Below are 21,218 nucleotides of genomic sequence, written 5' to 3' on the forward strand. Positions count from 1 at the left end.
CGAGCGCTCTGATCGACGGTGGTCTACGCGCCTCGGGTATAATCTATAGGACGTGCGTACAACGAGGGAGACCGTATCGGCGACTCGTACACGCACAGAAAACGGGGGAGAAGAAGAAAAAAACGGGTGTGCGTGTGCAGCGCGAAACACTCGGAAGGAGATAGTTAGGCTTGCCTCGGCGCGTTCAACGTTCGCAAAGAGAAAAGGGCAAAGTACAGTTCCGCGGATCCGTGGATCCCGTCGTGTGTCCCTCCTTATTTTCTTGTCGCGAGAGAGCCAGGCTGGATTATCGAGGAGAGACGAAATTCCCGAGTTCCAACTGTTGCGCGCGGATTGCGACGCGCAAACGCAGATTCGGGGGCGTGGCGAGGCAACGAAGGGCCCGGAAGCGACCGATAACATGCTGTTCTCCATTTTCTCTCCCTTTTCCCGTTCGATTTGCCGCCTACCTCCTGGTAGGCAGTTCGCTGGAATCCAGAGCCGTGGATTGTGTCACGAGACAGAACAGCCGATGACAGAGGGGCTGGAGACAAGCCGGCCGTCCACGCAGAACCGTTCCTCTCTCCGTCGCTGCTCGTGATCTCGTCTGGAACCCGAGATACAGAAGTCCTCTTTATCACCGCTCGTCTTTGCTTTCGATTAATCACCCCCCAAGACGGTTCACACGCGGCGCACCGACGCATACCGAAGCACCGCGCGATCTCCTATGCTACCCCGGGGGATGAACGGTGACCAGGGAGGACACCCTGCCATCAGAGGCACTATCGAAAATTATAAATCCCTTCGGATACGATAAGCTCGCTTGGGTATGTATCACACAATTTCTTTCTAACGCCCGATGTAACTCCTGGGGGCTGAGACCAACCCCGAGGATCCAGCCGTTCTCTTCACCGTCAGTTATATCAGGTAGAATGAAAAGTTCCAGTCGAAAGTCACTCCTTGTAACTGGATCTTTGAGTGGTGAAAGATCTATCAACTTTTTAACGTTTGGACAAATGTTGTGGACGAAAATATTAACGCTCTTTCACCCCTTGTCGTACAATTTTGTGTTTCATAATTTTCCCCGATAGATGAGAGAAATTCATGTTTATCCTGTATCTGTATTAATCACAAGAGAATAGAACTTTATTTTATTGTTCAACATATGTTATCGCATTTAAAGCAAACGATGGAACATTGCCGCATTTCCTACAACCAGTGAGAATAATTAAAAACAGAAATTAATTTGTCTGTAATGCACTGCCACTTCTAACGGTAGTTCGGAAAATTGATTGACTGAAACGCTGCCGATGACTTCCGGTGTACGAAACACATTGTCCCCGAGATTCGGCGTGAATTTTTGGGCGGCAGAAATATAATGCGTGATACGTACCGTGTGAGATCTATAGGTCCGTAAAATATCATGATTTTCCGGGTGGGTCGGGGATCTTCCCTTGCCAGTCTCGCGGATCGTTATCGGGTAGTAGATTGTGCACGAGGTTCACACGATCAATCCGGCCATTACGAGCCGCGAACACTTGTCAAGAGGAACGTACGAGAGAATACTTAGCGATGCGAGTCGTACGAGGATATCCCGAACGGTTACGGTCCGTACCAATCCGGTGAACGATAAGAGCCGTGTGTCCTTTCCGGGTATCCAGCTCGAGTAGTCGCGAGGCAACTCCGGAATTGTGCAGCAAAGTGGTCAAACGGCGAAGCACTTCTGCGCTATGCGCCGCTAAAGAAAAAGTAGCAAAAAAGAACGGGCAGACGGGATCCAGGAACCGATCGTTACCCGAACGCTTGGTAAATCACTGCGTATCCCTCGCAAATTCGATTCGAATTTCTTCAGAACCGTCCGACAATCTTGCACACCGAATTTTGACATGGTAAGCACCAGTGTGAAAACGTCATTCGATTTCAGTTTTATTATATCTTTTTTGTCCCGTCATAATTCTCGCTGGAACGTGATACGAATTGCACACGGCTCCGCAGAAGACGAGAAACGAAATCGATTATGTTTTCACGAACGATTTCACGGGATTTACCGTGGATTGTCGCAAAGAAAATCATTGGTAAGAGAGAAGCGGATCGTTTCTAACCTCAAAATGACGCTTTCAGGATGTGTCCGCGTTTTCCGAGGACACCTTCGACGTTAAAGATTGGATCAATAAAACGTTCAAAACCGCCGAAGCACAGGAGAACAAAGATGTAAGTCGCCCATTGTTACAATAATCTCGATTGCGCCGGTCTTCTTTCGCCCCTCGGCACGATTTTTAAATTTCCACTGCACTGATGCAGTCGGTTGCAAAACTGACTGCTTCCATTGCACCACGGTCAATGACACCGTGCACTTTCTTTGGAAAATGATCGCGTCAATTTTTAACGAGATATTTAAACTGAAAATTTCTCTCAATTTTAAAATTAAAACGACCATATTGTTTCCACAGTAACAAGCATACTATTAGTTATTATTTGACGTGAATAAACGATGGAATTGCAGTTGCATTTCAATTTGCAATCGAAAATGAATAATGCAAATTATTGTATTAAATATACTTATATTTGATCTATAAACGTTTTATGCTTTTTCGCACATCAAGATTATGTTTTCCTAAATAACTATTGCAAAATATCCGTGGGAATAGGCATTCGTTTCATCCCTGGTAATGAAGTTGCAATTATACGTGCAACAAGTTAACGGTGCCCTAGAGGAAACCAGTCAGAGCGTTCTTTCGAGTTTACCGAGGGTTTTAAGGGACACGCAGCTTCTGCAACTGGAAGCTTTGGCTTTGAGGGAAAAGATGGTTGCTGTTAAGCAGGAAATTGAGAAGGTCTGTCGCTCGAATGTTCTTTCATCGTTGGACTGCGGATCTTTATGCAAAATACAAATTGTCTGTATGGATTGCAAGGGGTTACCATGGGTTCGTCGACAACTCATTTGACCGACAAGAAGTTTCGTCGACACTATGTTTTCCTCGACAAAGGATTTGACCGACACTATGTTTTCATAGACACGGTCAAATTGTCGACGTCTGCTGTTTTCATCGACAGTCCCTGTTTAGCGACAGGTTTGATTCGTATTTGCTAATGTTGACTAATCGTTATTATCACTGTTATGTTTTAGACGCATTTAGTTGCTTGTATAATAAAAAATAAAGAGAAGTACAAAGCATTTCTTCCAATAAGCAAACTTTATTAATAGCTACACACAAATGAACAATTTGACTATGAAAACATAGTGTCGGTCAAGTCATTTGTCGACGATTTCACAATGTCGACGTAAAACACAGTGTCGACGAAAGTTACTGTCGGTCAAATTGTGTTGATCAAAACAGTGTCGGTCAACTGAGTTGTCGACGAAAACCCATGGTAACCCGATTGCAAGAGATAGAAACCAAATTGCATGTTATTTCTTCCCTAATGATTTTAATAGCGGAGAAATTTTCCAACAAATTTGAATTTCATCTACTTAATTTAGTGATAAATGCATAAAGATCTGCAGTCCGTTCATCGTTAATGGGTCAATCGTATACTTTATACACATTAAATTCGTCGAATAGGCTGAGAAAGATTCTGCGTCCTCGATGGCAACTCTGGAGAGAATAGATAGGATAAAAACGGATTTGCAAAATGCTAAGCAGGGTCTACATGAGGCTGACAATTGGAGTGTGTTAGCGAACGATGTCGAGGAGGTATACAGAATAATCAAACATAGTAGAACATCTATAATACAAATTCCTTACTCCACATTCCTGATATTTCAGGTATTCGAATCCGGAGATGTGGAAGCTATTGCGAATAAATTGTTTAGCATGCAAAAGTCTCTGGCGATGCTTGTGAATGTTGTCGACTACGAGGACAAAAAGTTACAGTTAGAGGGTTTAAAAAATCGATTAGAAGCAATGGCTAGTCCGAGATTAGTTCAAGCGTTCACTGCTGCCAATATGGGTAATTTCTATTTGTCTGCGAACAAAATTTCCACACCCGAAACACACTCAATTTTGACTCGATAACATGTTTAGAACAAGCCAAAGTTTACGTGGATATCTTTAATAAAATGGAGCGTTTACCACAACTTTTAAAGTACTATCACAACTGCCTGAAAGTGTCTTTAGGACAGGAATGGCGTAGAACCATTGAGCTAGCGCAGGACGAGAATGTTACTTACTGGCTACACACTTACTACGATAAGCTGTTGTCCACTTGGCACGATCAGGTACATTTATTTTATACAAACACTATTGTTCAATTAATTCTGAAAAGTTTTTGTAATCTATCAATACTCGATGAAGGTGAAATGGTGCCATCAAGTGTTTCCGAACACTTCAGTCGACATTCTAATCGAAGTATACGCCGATCTGTTGAAAAGCTTAGACCCAGGCATTCCAGAATGCATAGAATCAGTTTTGAAGCAGCACTCGCACGCGATGCAATTATCTCTGTTGCTGGAATTGAAGCATATTACGAGGCACTTTGCAGTGAATCTACACGGAGCGATTGACGCGTCGTTGCAAGGAAAGTTGCAGAATCAAAAGTTGCTGTCCTTAGCCCAAGCGATATATGCACCGTACATTCCGTATGTGGTGAGATACAACGTGTACGAGACTGCACAGCTCGAACATCAATTGAGATCGATGGAATTTGCGCAAGACGACTTGAGCGAGACAATCAATGCACTCTCTCTGAGTATTTCGCGGGTAATGGAATATGCAAACGAGGCGAACAAAAGGTGCAAATTATTCACAGATGGTTGTGGCTACCCTGGCCTGCTGAAGTCATTAAACGTACGTTCCTCGCATGGTACAGCAACGTCGTATATTAAGCAATCACAACTTTCTATATTTGTTGTAGAGCTACTTTAATAAATATCTCGAAAAGTATCAAGCAGTTGTGTGGCAATTAGAGCGGAAAAAAGTAAAACACGAGGATTGGAATTTATTCCAGATGTGTCTCACTTTGATGCAAAGCATAGGTAACATCGAGTATGATTTTTTCTTTCACATCGAGAAGCTTGGAAAAAGAATGCTCCTACGCCGTGATTTTCTGAATTCAGGTGATCTCTTGGGGCACGTTCAGCAATTCGAAAAGTCTCTGGTGATCGACATCACCGAAGCTAACAACCAGTCGCAAAGCACGGCGGTCAGCGTGTTTTATCAGTATAAAAAGTTTCTTCTGAACGCGTCGAATCAAACCGAATTGGAAAACCTAGTCGCATCTTTCCAGAGAGGTAGATATATCGATCGACAGCTGTGAAAAAAGAAATTGTTCTCATCACCGTTATCTTCTTTCAGAAGAAACAACTATTCTCGACTCGATCATAAAGTCCATACACAAACTCTGCTCGGATTTGCATCGGGCAACATACGAAGTGATCTTTGCTCCAATTTTCACGCAATTGTTGTTGGTGCAGAAGGCACCCGCATGGTCAACAGATTCGAGTAAATTGACTCAGCTGAGCGCAGACCTACCCGATTATAGTTTCTCGCCTCAGGAATACATAACGCAGGTCGGACAGTATTTGATGACGTTGCCGCAGCATCTAGAACCGTTTCTGCTTCGAGAAAATCCGAGCCTAACGCAAGCGTTGAAGGCTGCTGATCCACACTACGCACAAGGCTCGACCGAGACTGGTTTCACCGGGATTTTGTTAGACATTGTCGCGAAAAGAACGTGTCAAATGTTTCTGGACCAAACTCTAGGACTATGTCAGCTGAGCTCTGCCGCTTGCAAACAACTCGCCACCGACATAGGTGTGTAAACGACAGAGTCGATCAAACGTTATTACGGATAACGAATAAATCCATTTATATTCAATTCGTTGTGCGAATAATGCCCAACTCTAGAGCATAATGCGGTTACAACCAGGGACTTAATACCGGTTTCAGTATAACCGATCCCAAGAAAAACATCCTGTAAATACGAACCAAGTTCCTATGGCCGTGAAAAGTTGTGAGATCAAACAAAATACAGCCAAGTTCGTTAGCTTCGAAATACCTCTTGCAATATTGAAAAAAGCGTTTGTAAAAATTAGTTTAAAAGAACGTTATTTAATTTTTAAAGAGTTACATGGAGGGCTAAATTATTCAAACTTGGCCGTTACTTTTTAAACCAATGGCCATGAAAGGTGTTGGGTAGCGGCCAAGTTTGAATAATTTAGTCCTCCATGTAACTCTTTAAGAATTAAATAGCGTTCTTTTAAACTAATTTTTACATACGCTTTTTTCAGTATTGCAAGAGGTATTTCTAAGATAACGAACTTGGCCGTATTTTGTTTGATCTCACAACTTTTTACGGCCATAGGAACTTGGCTCCTTTTTACAGGATTTACAGCATTCTTGGGATTTCATCAATTTTTGTTGATGTATGTTATGCTGCTATGTTTTATCCTACGTACGTATTTCGTAATATATATTTTTTTTTCAATACAACCCCTTTAAGGTGTAAAATTTCAAACTTTGATAATTATTCCTTTGAGTGTTTGTTATGGTGGACCTATGTACTCCCACTAATATTCGGACGCTCTAAAAAAGACGATAACTTTTTTAATATTGAACCATGCGATTTGAACTTTTTTGGGAAGCTAAAGCAACTAGTTTACTACAGGATGTGAAAAGAAATTTTTTCAAAAATTGCATTTGGTCGGAATTGTAGAAAAAATACTAAAAGTTGCATTTTACAACTTTTTTATACGGGCCTATATTGAAATTTTAAAAAGTACGTTTTGTAGATCTGTATCAGTTATACGCACTGCGAAAAAACGACAGGCATTGAAAGATGTAAGAATCCTTAGAATTACTGCAGTTGGAGGCAGAAAATCGTGAAAAACTGCAATTTTTACCATCTTTAAACGTTTGTAGCTCATTGCAACGTCGACCGATTTTGATAAAATTTTCAGAATATGTTTAATTGATACAGATCTACGAAACGTGTTTTCTAAATTTTCCATATAAGCCCACATAAAAAAGTTGAAAAATACAACTTTTAGTATTTTCTCTGTAATTTCGACAACTTGCAGTTTTTTACAAAAATTTTTGTCACGTTCTGTAGCAAACCAATTGTTCTAACTTTTCTAAAAATTTTAGGTCGTACATTCCAATATTAAAAAAGTTATGGTGTTTTTAAGAGTGTCCGAATATTAGTGGGAGTCACTGTATGTACCAAATTTCAAGCTTGTAGGTCAATGGGAAGTACCCAAAAGGTTTTCATGATGATCTGTCAGTCAGTCAGTCAGTCAGTGACAAAAGCGATTTTTGAGGTCCTATATCTCGGAACCTACTAATGTTGGAAGATTAATGTTACGTCAATATTGAGACATGATAGCATTTAACAAGTGTACGAAATTACATCGCTCCATCTGCCTCCAGTGCCGAGTTATAAGCCTCTAAAAACGGCTAAGTTGTTTCGTGTAAAAGGAGGTAGTGCGAGAACTTGGCTGGTGCACTACCGTGCACCTAGATATTTTACGTACCGGTTTTAAGTCCCTGGTTACAACACGGTCCGCGGTTTACCAAAATGTTCACACTGAGAATGCTTTATAGATTATCTCGGCAATGTGTTGGAAGAACTGGGTCTGTCTTTGTCAGAGAATTTACAACACATGTCTCAATTACTGAGGTTGTCGCCCGAAGATTGGCAGAATGGCAGTTCCGGTTGCAATGCCAGAGTGGTCGCCGCCGTCAGGCAAATGAGGAACATCGCTTCCTCCGGTTGAACGATACGCGAGGATGGATGACCAGGTTCAGATTTGTACAAAACGTGTAACAAAAACACCTCTTGCGGTAACTATAACTTTGTAGTTTGTTTGGACCTTTTTATGTAAAATGGCGATACATAAAGAAGGGCTGATAACTTGTATAAAGAATTATTATACGATATAAAAAAAAAAAAATATATGTATATATATATTTATATAAAAGAAGTAATCTTTAGAATTCATATTTTTATCGACTATTTTACGCTACTCCCGGTCTCGCGGTTGTTAAAATCTACGACTTTTGTACTTTTTTTCGCTTCCTGTAGAAAAATATACTTTTCGTTCCGCCTAAAAATACGTAACCACCGGATCGCCCCATAAAAACACAATCACAACCAGCTAGCGTTTCTATAGAATGAGAACGCTCAAAGGTCCAGTTTGTTTTTCTTTTTTTTTTTACATTCTTCGCATAGTGTAGAAGATTGATGGCTGTGATTGTGTTTTCGTGTTACCTACAGGGTGTCCTCATAAAATACATTTTTCTCCAACATACGGAATTAATAGTAAAATAAAATTTGCCGAAGTTCGATTGCACAAATCTCACTGGTGCTCAAAGTACACTGTCTTGCGAAACGAATGATGACAAATCCTGTGATGTGTTGCGTTTACTTCTGCAATATCGCGTCGATGGCTACATTTATTGCATTTTGTATTGCTCTGAAAAAAAGTAAGATTGTTTATTTCCCTGTGCAGGCACTGGCAACATAAAACACGAACAGAACAACGTACTTTTCCAAATCGGTAGTGTACGGCTGATCTTGGTTGTGGACTTTGAATGCCGCAGTAATATTTTTAAGTCTATTGATAAGCGTCTTGTCCCGTAATTTTATCATTCTATGCATTATTACCAGCGCTGAGAGCGTGTCGATCTGAAACACATCGCAGACGATATATTAAATTATTTTAATGAATTACTCTGACGTACACACCAAATAGGACATAGCATACACACTTTCGTGTAACTTGTTATTGTTTTTGTTAGCACTTGAACACTCATCGTTTGATATTTTTTCGTGTGCAATATAATCTTCAATATCTTCTTCGCCAGGTAAGGGAAAGACGTGATTAAAATGTTTTCCTCCGTGACTAACGTGTTTCGCAGCACGCAAGTCATTGCTGTGCTCACGCTGCTGATTGCGGTTTCAAACAAAATGTTGATGTAACGGAGACACATTTTCTGGTCGTTAAAAGTACTTTTCACGATAGCAAAATATTTTTTGGTCAGTTCATGCAAAACTTTCAAGTCCTGTAACAGTGTATACACAATGAAGTAATTCGGTGAACGAATTTTCTCTCCTAGTCTCACGTTCCTCGCATACTTACGCCCGTGTGTTTCGCTAGAATGTCTTCGTTGTATCCGGTTAGAATAACCATCGTGGCGGACACGAAATTCGGGACAACTATACCCAGTAGGTTCGTCTCGTTATTCTCGAAAGCCATTTTGCTGAAATCTAGTAATATTAAAATTGCGTCGAACGCATTGTTGAAGAAAACAACACCTCCTACGGGGGAGAGGCAGCTACAGTATAAAAGTACTATATTACAACATAACTTTGGGGTACTGTTGTATTCTTTCATCATCAGGTTCGAGGTAGCAAGAGTATGCTTTATTAAATCTATAGAGATCTGCCGGTTTTCGGATTCCACGTCCAGATGCGGTATACACGGCACTAATGACCTATCGTTCCACAACCGTAAACCACAACACAGATTAGAATGATTCCGTTATCACGGATACTTATGCAAATTCACAATTTTATGTATTAGGTTGGAACAAAGGTTCGTAGTGTTTTTAAATCAAAATTCAAACATAAAATTAAGATAAGTCATCGAAAAAATGGCAAAAAGTAATAGAAGAGAATGGAAAATATGTTATAGAACAAATCTCTATGTATAAACAGCCTAATTTCTATGTTTGAGTTTTAATTTAAAAACGCTACGAACTTTCGTTCCCACCCAATACAAATTTTGCATGAATATCTACAATCTACAGTATAGTCAGCACGTAAAATGTGCGATTAGGATTCTCGAACGTACTTCTTAACCCAGAGCAAAATTTCCGAGAACCGTTCCGACGCGTCGAACACGTCCCTCTTATGCAACAAGGAGACCATTGACATGTACTCCTTATAGAACTCCACAACCAAGTCTTTGGATATTAAATTACTCATATTGCACTCGTCATCTATATTCTTCTCTATAAACGTTCTCCACGTGTGCAACGTTTCCCAAAACCTAAGTACATCCTGATGATACTTGTTCATTAAAACCGACTGGTATTCGACATGCAGTAAATGCTTTAAAATACGCAGACTCAGTTCCAAGCCTGTCACGTTGATCGTAAACACGTCTGAGGAGTCGCAAGAGTCCTGGAGCAGTTATTCTATTAATCTCAACGTTTATTATGTTTCATTTACAGGATAAATCGCCCGACTTTGCCACCTCAACTCGATTCATTCGAAAGTTTTGCAGTCATTTGTATTACTTCGAGTAAGTTAGAATTATTGGATTGGAACGAAAGTTCGTAGCGTTTGTAAATTAAAATTGAAAGCTAAAATTCAGATATTTATTCAATAACATATTTTCCATTCTGTTTGTTCCGTCGCAAGAGAAGCTTGTTCCTCCTCTGCGAAGGGACAAGCGCGCGATCGTGAAGGTCAGCTAGCCTACCTACTGGCGACATAACGACCGGGACCGCCATAAAGGACGAAAGGCACAGCCAAATAATGGCGAATCCACCGTAATTTAAAATATTTGACAAACCGTAAGGACACACAGCTGACAAACGGTTATAGTTTTATAGTCGTAGCCGCCCGTAACCGAATCTCTTCTATGCTCTTCCTAATTTTCCACTGCTTCCACCACTGTCTAAAATTTTAAAACACGCCCTCCAGCCAATCGTATCCAATTTCTTTTCTGCGCGATCACAACAAGATCAGAACTGTTTCGACAGCAAGCAAAGTCTTGTAACTAGCAAAATAAAGAAACGTGTTCTCCGGAGTTTGACCATACACTCATTCGCGTGAACCGAATCGTGATACGAGCTCCAATTCCTTAGCAACCTTAATTTTATCTTTCTAACTTTCTTCCCAACCCAATAGTTCAAAGTGGCAGAGTCCAGCAGTTTTATGTCGAGTAATACCTGATTGTTTGACATGTTTATGTTCAACGATTCCGTGAAAAGTTTCGTTAACGAGAGGAGAATCACTTCTCCTTTGTTCCATTTCATGAAAACATGAATAAGCGAGAGGAGAGCGTCATCGGAACTGTTCGAAGAGCATAACTGTTGTACCAGAGCTTCGATGACCTCGTCCTTATTGTGAAAATATTTGATCGGCAATAATGAGAATAAAAATAGAACCGACTCGTTCACCGGGGTGTCCTGAAAGAATTGTTCACACGGCAGGATAAGGCGAATGAAAAAACGACAACCCGGAAATTTACCTTGAAACACTGCGAGAATTCTGGCGAAATTTTCGCGATCGACTGCATAACTTTGATTTCCTCCACGTTGTAATTATCGTCGCTTAGATGGCTCACATGTGCTACCAGTAGCATAGCAATCACGTCGATGCATATTTGTATGTCTTTATAGGTATCTAGATCTACGTCTTCCCAATCGTTCAGATCATCTGTTGATAGAATAACCCCGCGATATTTACCATTTCTTCCTGTAATTTCGTTATTGTTCAATTTCGCTTTTTTGCTGCATTTTCTCTTGGATATTTTTGTTACAGGCATACACTCCATCTCCTCTTTTATCTCGGACAACATGCGCTCGATTAGCTGCGCAAATCTGTCCGAGTTTACGACGGACTTTGAATAAAGACAAAACCTCCTAATTGCTTTAATATTGTTCCTTCCTATATATATTATTTCCTCTGTTATTTTGTCGTTATCGGAACCGTTCAAGCATATACGTAGCCAAAGAAGTTTTATCAATTCTTGAAGTAAAAATTTGTCCTCTGTTCTCTGAAAATATTTACGCGCGTCAACATTTGTCGTTGTGTCATAAATAATTCCAAGTAAATGATAGATATGCACCTCTAGCTGATCGAGAATGTACGTTAGCGGCACAATCGTCCAAAATGGTATTCCAAGTTGATTTTGGACATGCCAAAGAAGCTTTATCAGCGCTTCCACTACGGTATTGTCTTTGTCGTAAATACTTTTCGCGAAATTTGGTAGGAAGTCCTTAAGTATTCTACGAGATCGATCTTTGATTAGTATTTTCTTCAAACCGATAAAAACGTTCGCTCTTATTTCAGCGTTACCAACATTCTTGGTAAAATGCAACAGAATGTTTAGCCAATTGCGGATTACATTGTTTGGCACGCTGTTCCAATGTTTTTCTAATAATCTCAGAAGACCCTAACAATATTTCAAATTACAGAACATTAATAATACATCAGGAGTCAACGTGTTAACTAGAAAATTCAGCTTACAATCATAGTTATGTTGCACACTTCGTGGTCCCGGTCGTGCAATAGGTCGTTCACGGTTTCATAAAATTTTTGGAGATAAAGAGACTTATTTCTATCTTTCGCTGCACACGCATATTGTGGAGTGCTGGTCATAAACAGAATTTCCACCGCGTTGCATCTAGCGAAAGAGCCAGGAGCCTGTGGAATAATTTTATTTACTGCTTACCAGTAACTATAAATATCATTTTGCTTTACCTCTATATGTTTCCAGAGCAAGGATTTACACTGGTTGTGAATCATCGTTCTCGCCGCTTGAGTTTTGCATTCGTGAATAGCGGCTAGAAACAAAAGAAGATTTTTTCCAAGCTTCCCCTGTCCCTCAGAGTCCCTATGCGCACGGAAGCAATGAAAAATAATATTCTGTAGGCAATTCTTCAGAATAAACCTTTTTAATTTTCTCGTTGCTTTCGACCACGCGGATACGTACAAATTCGCGTAGCCTGCGATGTAACTATCTTTAACATCTTGTAAAACAACTTTTACATTATTATGAATTCCCTGAAAGAATCACATTTGTTAATACGTTTTATTTCCGACAAATCGATGAAATATGTAGAATCGTAGATGTTACTAATATGAACTGCTCCCCGAGAGTAAACAAATATAATATCAACAATCTGCCTTCCTCGACTGACATCACAGTGTTTTCTCGAACAAGTTTAAGCAACTCTTGGATATCTTCTGTAGATTTTAGTAATGGAATCGCAGTCCTTATACTGTACAGACGTTTTACATGTTGCTGAAAACAAGATCATTAATTTCACGTTTCGTATAAATTAATATTATATGTATTTATTTGTTTATCCAATGTATATAGGTACCAATGAGGACTTGCAACCTTGGATCAGATATTTAACTACATTCTTTATTACTTTCTCCTTCCAAGTCATATTTAATTGCCACCAGTTCTCTAGCAGGTAGGATATTTCATTCTTCGTCTGTTTATCATTGATACTAGGGAACACATTGGAATGTAACAACATTACATTTTGTAGAAGAACATTAGGAATAAACAGTCGTTGTACAATTGTTTCGAGAGCCATTGCAGTGATTGTGCGCATCAGTTTCACCATTGGACCGTACTCCTATGATATAAAGAACACATTTAAGGCTGCAGGTAAGTGAAAGGTTGTAATTGCCGTAAATCAACTGTGGCACATTTCTAACGGAGATCCAGACCCCACGTATGCTCTTACTTTTACATATCTGCTCTGACTTTTTGATGTTTGCATGCATAGCTTTTGAGCCTCTAACAGCACGGTCTTCAGATGCTGCCATAGTTCGCAGAGTTCATCCTCCGATAATACAACAATGTTTTTTACATTGTTATTCTGAAATAAGAACTTGCTGTCAATAATGTTTCTCGTTTTGTTTTCCAAACATTCAAACAAACCATTCTACTAATTTGATACAAGGGTTATCTTAAAAAGAACCGATTAGTATTCCTCTGTGTGCGCGAGTGTGTGCACAAGTATACACTACTGTGCAAAAGAAAGAAGCACCCGGCCATATTTAATAGAAAAGCGTAAAATATCAAATAAGAACACAGTAAGTTTTGAAAAATGATTCCGCTGTTCAATTGAATAGTTCTAAGAATATATATATGTGTTATTGCAGATTATCTAATACTTTAAATGCTATAAATCAATCATTGTACAATTTCTACATGAAGATTTTGTTTGTCATTATACATTATAATTATACTGGGTGCTTCCTTCTTTTGCACGGTAGTGTAGTATGAAGTTAACATAATACTGAATGGAAAAAAGAAAAGTTTGCACTCAGTGCACTTATTGATAGATACCAGTTTCTCACATATGCTGCTACCGTTCGGGCTTTTATTTTTTAAAATACGAAACAGTACTTTATCTCTCGATAATGCACGCTGTCGCAACATTTTTCCCGATCAACACGGTATTATTCGGCGAGAATTCTACGTCGTTTCGTGAAGCATTTTAACAAGAACTGAAACAAAAAGGACAGCAATTAAACTGTACAAGTTTGATAAATTCATTTTATCGTGCGATAGTGTGTTAACAGGAGTGTCAAATGTTAACAATTCAGCGTAAACAACAAACGAACGTGTTTACTGTTGTAGACAACATTGAAATCGTACTGAAGTCCACGAGGATTTCACCTGAGGTGTTTAAACATCAAGAAAGATTTTTACATTGTGATGTATATGTCCGATAATTAATTATTGCAGTATCGCATCAAGTTGATTGTAAAAGTCAATTCCCATAACAAAATTCTTCACTATTATTTATTATTTCATGGAAGTCGCCATATTGATCTTCCGGCATGAACATGATGAAACTTCAGATGCGCTTTTAGAAGCAATTAAAGCGGATGGTGGTGCCATGTTACGGAGAAATGTAAAACTATAATATCAGACATCTCTTATCATAGATGAGGTATAGAAGTTGTTGACCAATCAGCGTACGGGATTTCGTGCTCAACTGGATTTTTTACACCCTCTACGCTGACGACAGATAAATGGTGGAACTAGATCAACGAGAACATTATACCTGGCTGATAATACAGTCAACACCTATACCTCGCCTTTGTTTTTATTGCAGTACAAATGAAGTACATATATACGGTATATTCAGTTCTCGCTAATACGCCTAAACACGTGAACTGTGGATAACATTGGGCGCTGCACCAAAATGGTCCTCTCGATTTTAAAACCGCAATATTTATTTAAATAGTATTAATAGTACATATCGTTGACCATAATTGTCTTATAGCGCCAGCTGACGCTAAAAAATTAAATCTATGACCATAGAATATCACAATTTAAGAAAGAATATGTACATCGTTTTCTGGCTTTTGGATGAAAAACATGATATTCATTGAATACCGTGTTTGACTGTTAAATTAATTTAAGCAAACAAATCAAATGAGGTGAAACAAATTTGTCTTCGCATCTACGTTAGCTATTAATAAAGATGTAACTGAAATCTATTTTTAAAAAACATCGTAAGCTGGCGTTTCACAATGAGATTTACAATATGCATTGAATTGCATTGGTTCATGCATGTCGTGGCGATAAAAACATATTTGTCAAATCCGTATCTCAGATTTTGTAAGCATTTTTAACATGGCAACTTGTTCAGTGTCAAATAGATCTTGTTCAGTCTTCTGTCACTTTTGCTAGTACTTCTTACAAGTAGAAATCTTTTGTATTACGTTGACACTTGTTTGTAATTAAATAGTTATGAAGAGGGTAATTCTGTTTGTGAACGGAACCGATGTAAACGGCAAGGTGGCTGTTATTTTATCTGTGATTGTGATAAATTAAGATAAGCTCAACACTTTGAATCAATTCCTTTGATTTCTCTTGTTAAAATAAACAAATTTTGTTGTACCGTTTACGATTTATCGGCATATTGTACAAATATTATAATACCTGTATCGTAAAGAATTGCTCGAGGACAATAAATTATAATAAATTATAGACATTATATACGATGTATGCAGTCTTTGCGTTTTCTCAAAATTTTATTGTAATAAACGAATTTCTCAAATAAAAGTTTGTCGAAATATTTCTTTACATTTGTTAGTTTAAGCACATTAACGTATCTAATTAGGTAGCTATACATAAACTGATATATTTATATCTAAAATTAAATAATTTTTAATTGCAGCTTAAACATTTTTTAATGCGAGAGATTACTTTTAATTATGTATTAATACTAAGTTTACAAAATATTATGTGCGAAGAATGAGCGTAATATGTGTAACTGTTTGTCTGTACCAGGTATTTATGGTAACTCATTCGGTAGACGAGTTACTACAATCTGCTAGCTCAAAGTTCAATATCACCGCTAAAAGAGTATTTACACCGCAGGGTGGAGAAATCGATGATATTAAGTTAATACGGTATACTAATTGTTTTAGACAATTCGTGCGATAACTGTATTCGAAATAATCTAAGTGAAAAATAAATGTTTTACAGGGATGATGATGTCCTATACGTTTCAGATGGAGAGGATTTTATTCCGAAGGATAAAATTAATACAAGGAATCAGTTAAACAGAAATTCAGAATGGATTACACTGAACATCGGCGGACAGTACTTCACTACAACCAGAGATACTTTAACAAAGAAGGAACCAATGAGTATGTTAGCCAGGTAATTTAGAATTTTGCTTGATCGAGAGAGAACATTGGTTCGCAGTCGATGAAAGTTGTTCGCTAATACCGCAATGAAATTTATTTACAGAATGTTCAGCGAAACAGCGAACAATAAAGATGGGATTTTACCAAGTAGACAAGATCACAATGGTGCGTTTTTAATTGATAGGAGTCCGACGTACTTTGAGCCGTTATTAAACTATTTAAGGCATGGACAGATCATACTCGACGCTAATGTTAATGCAGCAGGTATACCTGTTTCTCATTTTTTAGATTTTTAAATACAGGGTGACAAGAAATAACGGAGTTAAACATTTCTTATTATAATTCTGTCAAATCGACGAATTTTGAAAAACCAAATGATAACAACCATAACATAGACCTTTAGTATTCATATATTTAAGAAGTTTCGAAGTGGCCACTTCGAATGTTATGGTTGTTATTATTTGGTTTTTAAAAATTCGTCAATTTGACAGAATTATAATAAGAAATGATTAACTCCGTTATTTATTGTCACTCTGTAGAATTCCCTTATTAAATGTGAACTGATTGTTGCATTTCTATCTCTGCAGGCGTTTTGTCGGAGGCACGGTTTTATGGAATAGAAGGTGCTATTGAAATATTAAATACAATGGTTGAAGAAGAGGATAAACAGAAAAGCGGATTAGTATCCTTAACGAGAAAAGACGTACTTAAAGCCATCATGTCGACACCTGTGACTTCAGGACTTAGATTTCAAGGTGTGGATTTTGTCGGTGCCGATCTATCAAAGTTAGATCTCAGGAACATTAATTTTAAGGTATCTAACGCGTTAATGTGACATCAAACTGTACATTCCAATTATCTGTGGTAATACCATTTTTCTGTAAACATTACTTTTCTTTACAGTATGCAATTATGCGTGGTTGCAGTCTAGCAGGCGCGAATTTATCAGGTTGTTGTTTCGATCGCGCGGATTTATCGTACGCAAATCTTCGCGGTGCTCAGCTCGTGTGCGCAAGAATGTTGTGCGTAAATCTTTTCGAGGCGAATCTTCATTCGTGTAATTTTGAAGATCCGAATGGTTTACCTGCTAATATGGAAGGTGCTAATCTGAAAGGTGCCAACCTCGAGGGCAGCAACATGACTGCTGTGAACCTTAGAGTTGCAACGTTAAAAAATGCTATCCTAAGAAATTGTGATCTCAGATCGGCTGTGCTGGCCGGTGCTGACTTAGAAGTAACTATACTTTCAGCTATATTTTCTTTCAGCTAGTCCTAGAGGAGTAACTACATAGTTTAGTTTACAAAGTATTCGTACGCCTTTTCAAAACGAATAACTTTTCCAAAATTGGACCCAATAGCTTGAGCTCTTTTGAGACGTTAGAAGGATTAGTTTACTAGCTAATGTGCAAATATTTTGTTTTAATGGAAAGGAAAAAGTAAAGGTCATGACTTTTAAATTTTTAACTGTGCCTATAATGAAAATTTCAAACATGTATTTTATAAATCTAACTAAGTTAGAAAAGCTATGGGCATTGTTTACCTTTACTTCTTACATTTTTCGGTATCGTCAACAATTTTGTAATTATTTTGGAGGACTAGTTTATAAATTGATGATATGATATTTTTCCTTTGTTCAGTAAACAAATGTTTATGTCTGTTTCAGTGCTGCGACTTGTCAGGGTCCGATTTGCAAGACGCGAACCTGCGCGGCGCTAATTTAAAGAACGCAGCATTCGAATTGATGCTGACTCCGTTACATATGTCTCAAACGATACGATAACAAAAGAAGTGCAGGCCGAGCATTGTACTAATGACTATTATTGTGACTAGTATTAGTCACCGTTGATACGCGAGTCCCTACGACTTTTTACAGAGATAGGGATTTACTTGTTTGAAATGGTGTGATCTTGGTTTAACCGATGAATAGATTTAACAATAACAGATAACAACAATCGAGTGTAACGACGATTAACAGACTGATTACGAGAAGTATCGATTGAATTGAATTGGACGTTGTTGCGTTGCGTTTGTTCGCATATGTTTTACGAAGTATTCACTATTCACTATGTTCAAGACTGATGCTTTAATGTTCTCGGTCTGGAATTGAGTTAACGTGCGAACGGATGCGAATTTTCGGGTTTCTCCGAGGTGCCTAAACCAGGTGTTTTCGGTCGGCAATAAAAGTCATTTAAATTTCCACGAAAGGAGAATTTTGGCTTAATGAATATTTGTGTTCCGCGTCGGAACAACTGATATAGTAGTTAATATTAGAGGATGCAATCGAAATCTCTATTTTGAGGGATGTTTATGCTGATTTTTTTAGTTTTTCAAGGGTGATATTGATACGTGCGGTAATAGCAACAACTACTTAACACATTTTATACACGGCGTATAAAAAATGAAACAAATACATATTTCACTATTTTTGTTTTACTTTTACGATTGTCTAATACGAACGGTTTTTGTTGAATTAAAGGATGACATTCCTTTACATTTAGGTTTACGTGATCGTAACGATTTTGTTTTCCTTCTTAAATTATAGTTATGAGATAGTAATATATGTAATCAGTATGCCTAATAAATTTACACCATTTATACTGTAGAAATAGTCTCGTTTTTAGACAGAAACTAGTTTTATATAATCATGTTGTTCAAATGAAACACTAAAAGATGTTTCATTAGATTTGTTGTATAATCATTCTGTGCAAATTTTTTCGACAGTGAAGGTGAGAACATTAGAAAACATTTGAACAGTTGATCAACTGTCCTACATAAATAATTATCCGACTCACTCATACAAACTCGAAGCTGCCTAATCACGTCTAGGTTACAAATTAAACGGGCCAAGCTAGAAATTATGTCACAATCCGTAATAGGAGAAATGGCCTTAAACAATCAAACTTGTTTTTCATTGATTTAATAATTAGGTACCCGAAATATTTTTAAAAGTGCAATTTAACACTTACTGCCGGAAGCCAAAGTTTGTTATGACTTCTTTCGAATAATAATCTCAGACATACTTATCGGATTATACTACTTGAGCTAATTTGTTCAATTATCAATGAAATTTGTAATGAACAATTTATTAGAAAATTGTCCATGATCAATGTATCACCGAAGGTCAATTAGATTTACTATAACCGAGGTAGTATCACGTGCAGAACAATGCACATCGTGGTCGTCGATAGGATTCAACGTTTCTGCAAATGATTGTGAATGACGTGCGCTTGACGTTGCACATGAAACGTCGATTGTAACATTTACTCTGTTACATGTGCAGCTCAGGCAACTCCACTTTGTATGGCATTAATTCCGGTAGCTTGCCTGGGATTGTACGTTTCCGATAGACATATTAATCTGACAAGAATCTTGTAACGCGACTTTCGAATGTAAAAGTTTTGGCATCTACTCGAATGTAAAGAGGCGTATTTATTAAAATGAAATACAATGTAGAAAATCATGTTCTTCTCTGCACAATTTTGTATTCGTCATTATCAGACTGCGAATTTTTATGCATTTATAGGAATATTGAGTGGATGAAATTCGAAGTTGTTGGAAAGTTTTCAAAATTCAAGATGTCGATATATGAGTTCTCCTCAATTAAAATTACAGGGTGACAAGAAATAACGGACTTAATCATTTCTTATTATAATTCTGTCAAATTGACGAATTTTGGAAAACCAAATAATAACAACCATAACATGGACCTTTAGTATTCATATATTTAAGAAGTTTCGAAATGGTCACCCTTTGCGCTGATACAGAGGCTCAAACGTGTCTTGAAATTTTCGGCAATGGGCCGCAGCTCTTCTGGCGTCATTCGATCCCACTCCCGGTACAGAGATTTTTTCAATGACTCCAAATTTTTATGGGGCCGAGCACAGGCCCTGGCCTCCAAAATCGACCACACGCTGTAATCCATCGGTTTGAGATTCGGTGAGTACGACGGCCATTCCACAGATGTGATGAAACCTGGAAAATGGGCTTTGCACCACTCTGTATTAAGGGAAGAAATAAGAAATTTCATTTCTTGCAGTTGATGCAGACAAGTTTTATTTTGCATAAAGATCCGCAGTCTAATCATTGTATACAGTAAGTCCTTGTACATACGCGGCTAATTCGTTCCAGTGTTTTCCGTGTCAGTCCAATAGACATACTGGACTGCAGATTTTCATGCGGAAAGAAGTTCAAGAACTTACTTGTTTTCATTACAAATGCATGAATTTTATTATGAAATTTCAATCACTTCATTCGTTATTATCAGTAGACTGCGGATGTTTATGCAATTGTTAATTTTTGTAGGCAAATTTCAAGAAAGTGGGGACAAATAACATCTTATTTTCAGTGGTAGTATTCTCCATAGATCTGCAATAAATAAAAATCGAAAATTCATATAAATGCATAAAGATCCGCAGTCTAATTATTAGACTTGTATTTTATATTTTTGAAACGCATATTATTCTAACCCTTCCGATCAATTATCCCGCAATAATGTACAGTTTCGGACTGCTTCGAACCGTGGGCGTTTACCCAAAATTCCGAATGACGATTTATCGCAAATTTCCTTAACGCCGTCATGGTATTCGTCTGATAAGCGAAGCCAAAGAAAATCTGGCACTTACAAAGTGTTCGTCGAATTGAATTTCCTCCTTACCCAAGACTGTTTGCAGTTCCACCGGGCCGGGCTGGGCCGGGCAGACCCGACGGAGTACGGACAGTCGGACCTGCAACTTGCTCGCACAGATTTGTCCTAATCTCGTTTGCCGAAGTCCAGGAACATTCACGCTGCGGCAGAGTTACCTGCGCGCCTAACGAAATCACTATAACGAGGACACCGCGGACATTCCCGAGGACGAACGCGCTCCAATCGGAAAT

General features: G+C 38.3%; 3 protein-coding genes across 10 annotated transcripts; 2 read left to right on the top strand and 1 right to left on the bottom strand.

Moving 5' to 3' along the window:
- Positions 1–388: 388 nt before the first annotated feature.
- Cog7 (conserved oligomeric Golgi complex subunit 7) lies at positions 389–9,421 on the top strand. Its single transcript, XM_076438072.1, has 11 exons — positions 389–1,868; positions 2,101–2,190; positions 2,628–2,813; positions 3,543–3,674; positions 3,747–3,930; positions 4,005–4,198; positions 4,275–4,766; positions 4,834–4,954; positions 5,036–5,209; positions 5,274–5,732; positions 7,521–9,421. Exons 1-11 carry the CDS (start codon positions 1,866–1,868, stop codon positions 7,691–7,693), a joined length of 2,208 nt encoding a protein of 735 aa, XP_076294187.1. The 5' UTR covers positions 389–1,865; the 3' UTR covers positions 7,694–9,421.
- On the bottom strand, positions 7,754–14,534 carry LOC143215707 (condensin-2 complex subunit G2). 6 transcript variants are annotated; one of them, XM_076438066.1, is made up of 15 exons: positions 14,390–14,534; positions 14,024–14,184; positions 13,416–13,550; positions 13,041–13,304; positions 12,791–12,958; positions 12,415–12,717; positions 12,181–12,357; positions 11,780–12,106; positions 11,180–11,707; positions 10,878–11,117; positions 9,773–10,104; positions 9,059–9,413; positions 8,688–8,981; positions 8,465–8,604; positions 7,754–8,392 (listed from the first exon to the last, which is right to left on the bottom strand). In XM_076438066.1, exons 2-15 carry the CDS (start codon positions 14,114–14,116, stop codon positions 8,341–8,343), a joined length of 3,408 nt encoding a protein of 1,135 aa, XP_076294181.1. In that variant the 5' UTR covers positions 14,117–14,184; positions 14,390–14,534; the 3' UTR covers positions 7,754–8,340. The 6 variants fall into 6 exon arrangements, with proteins under 6 accessions (XP_076294181.1, XP_076294185.1, XP_076294184.1 ...); XM_076438070.1 differs by having other exon boundaries at positions 14,357–14,528; XM_076438069.1 differs by having other exon boundaries at positions 14,336–14,528.
- A 642-nt stretch (positions 14,535–15,176) lies between these two features.
- LOC143215711 (BTB/POZ domain-containing protein KCTD9) lies at positions 15,177–20,453 on the top strand. 3 transcript variants are annotated; one of them, XM_076438084.1, is made up of 7 exons: positions 15,177–15,307; positions 15,983–16,104; positions 16,181–16,357; positions 16,448–16,608; positions 16,932–17,158; positions 17,248–17,577; positions 18,007–20,449. In XM_076438084.1, exons 2-7 carry the CDS (start codon positions 15,989–15,991, stop codon positions 18,121–18,123), a joined length of 1,128 nt encoding a protein of 375 aa, XP_076294199.1. In that variant the 5' UTR covers positions 15,177–15,307; positions 15,983–15,988; the 3' UTR covers positions 18,124–20,449. The 3 variants fall into 3 exon arrangements, with proteins under 3 accessions (XP_076294199.1, XP_076294200.1, XP_076294197.1); XM_076438082.1 differs by having other exon boundaries at positions 15,239–15,487; XM_076438085.1 differs by lacking the exon at positions 15,983–16,104 and having other exon boundaries at positions 15,203–15,307; positions 16,207–16,357; positions 18,007–20,453.
- The last annotated feature ends 765 nt before the right edge of the window (positions 20,454–21,218 follow it).

Source organism: Lasioglossum baleicum, chromosome 14 (genome assembly GCF_051020765.1).
Source record: "Lasioglossum baleicum chromosome 14, iyLasBale1, whole genome shotgun sequence".
NCBI classification, from domain to species: Eukaryota; Metazoa; Arthropoda; class Insecta; order Hymenoptera; family Halictidae; genus Lasioglossum; species Lasioglossum baleicum.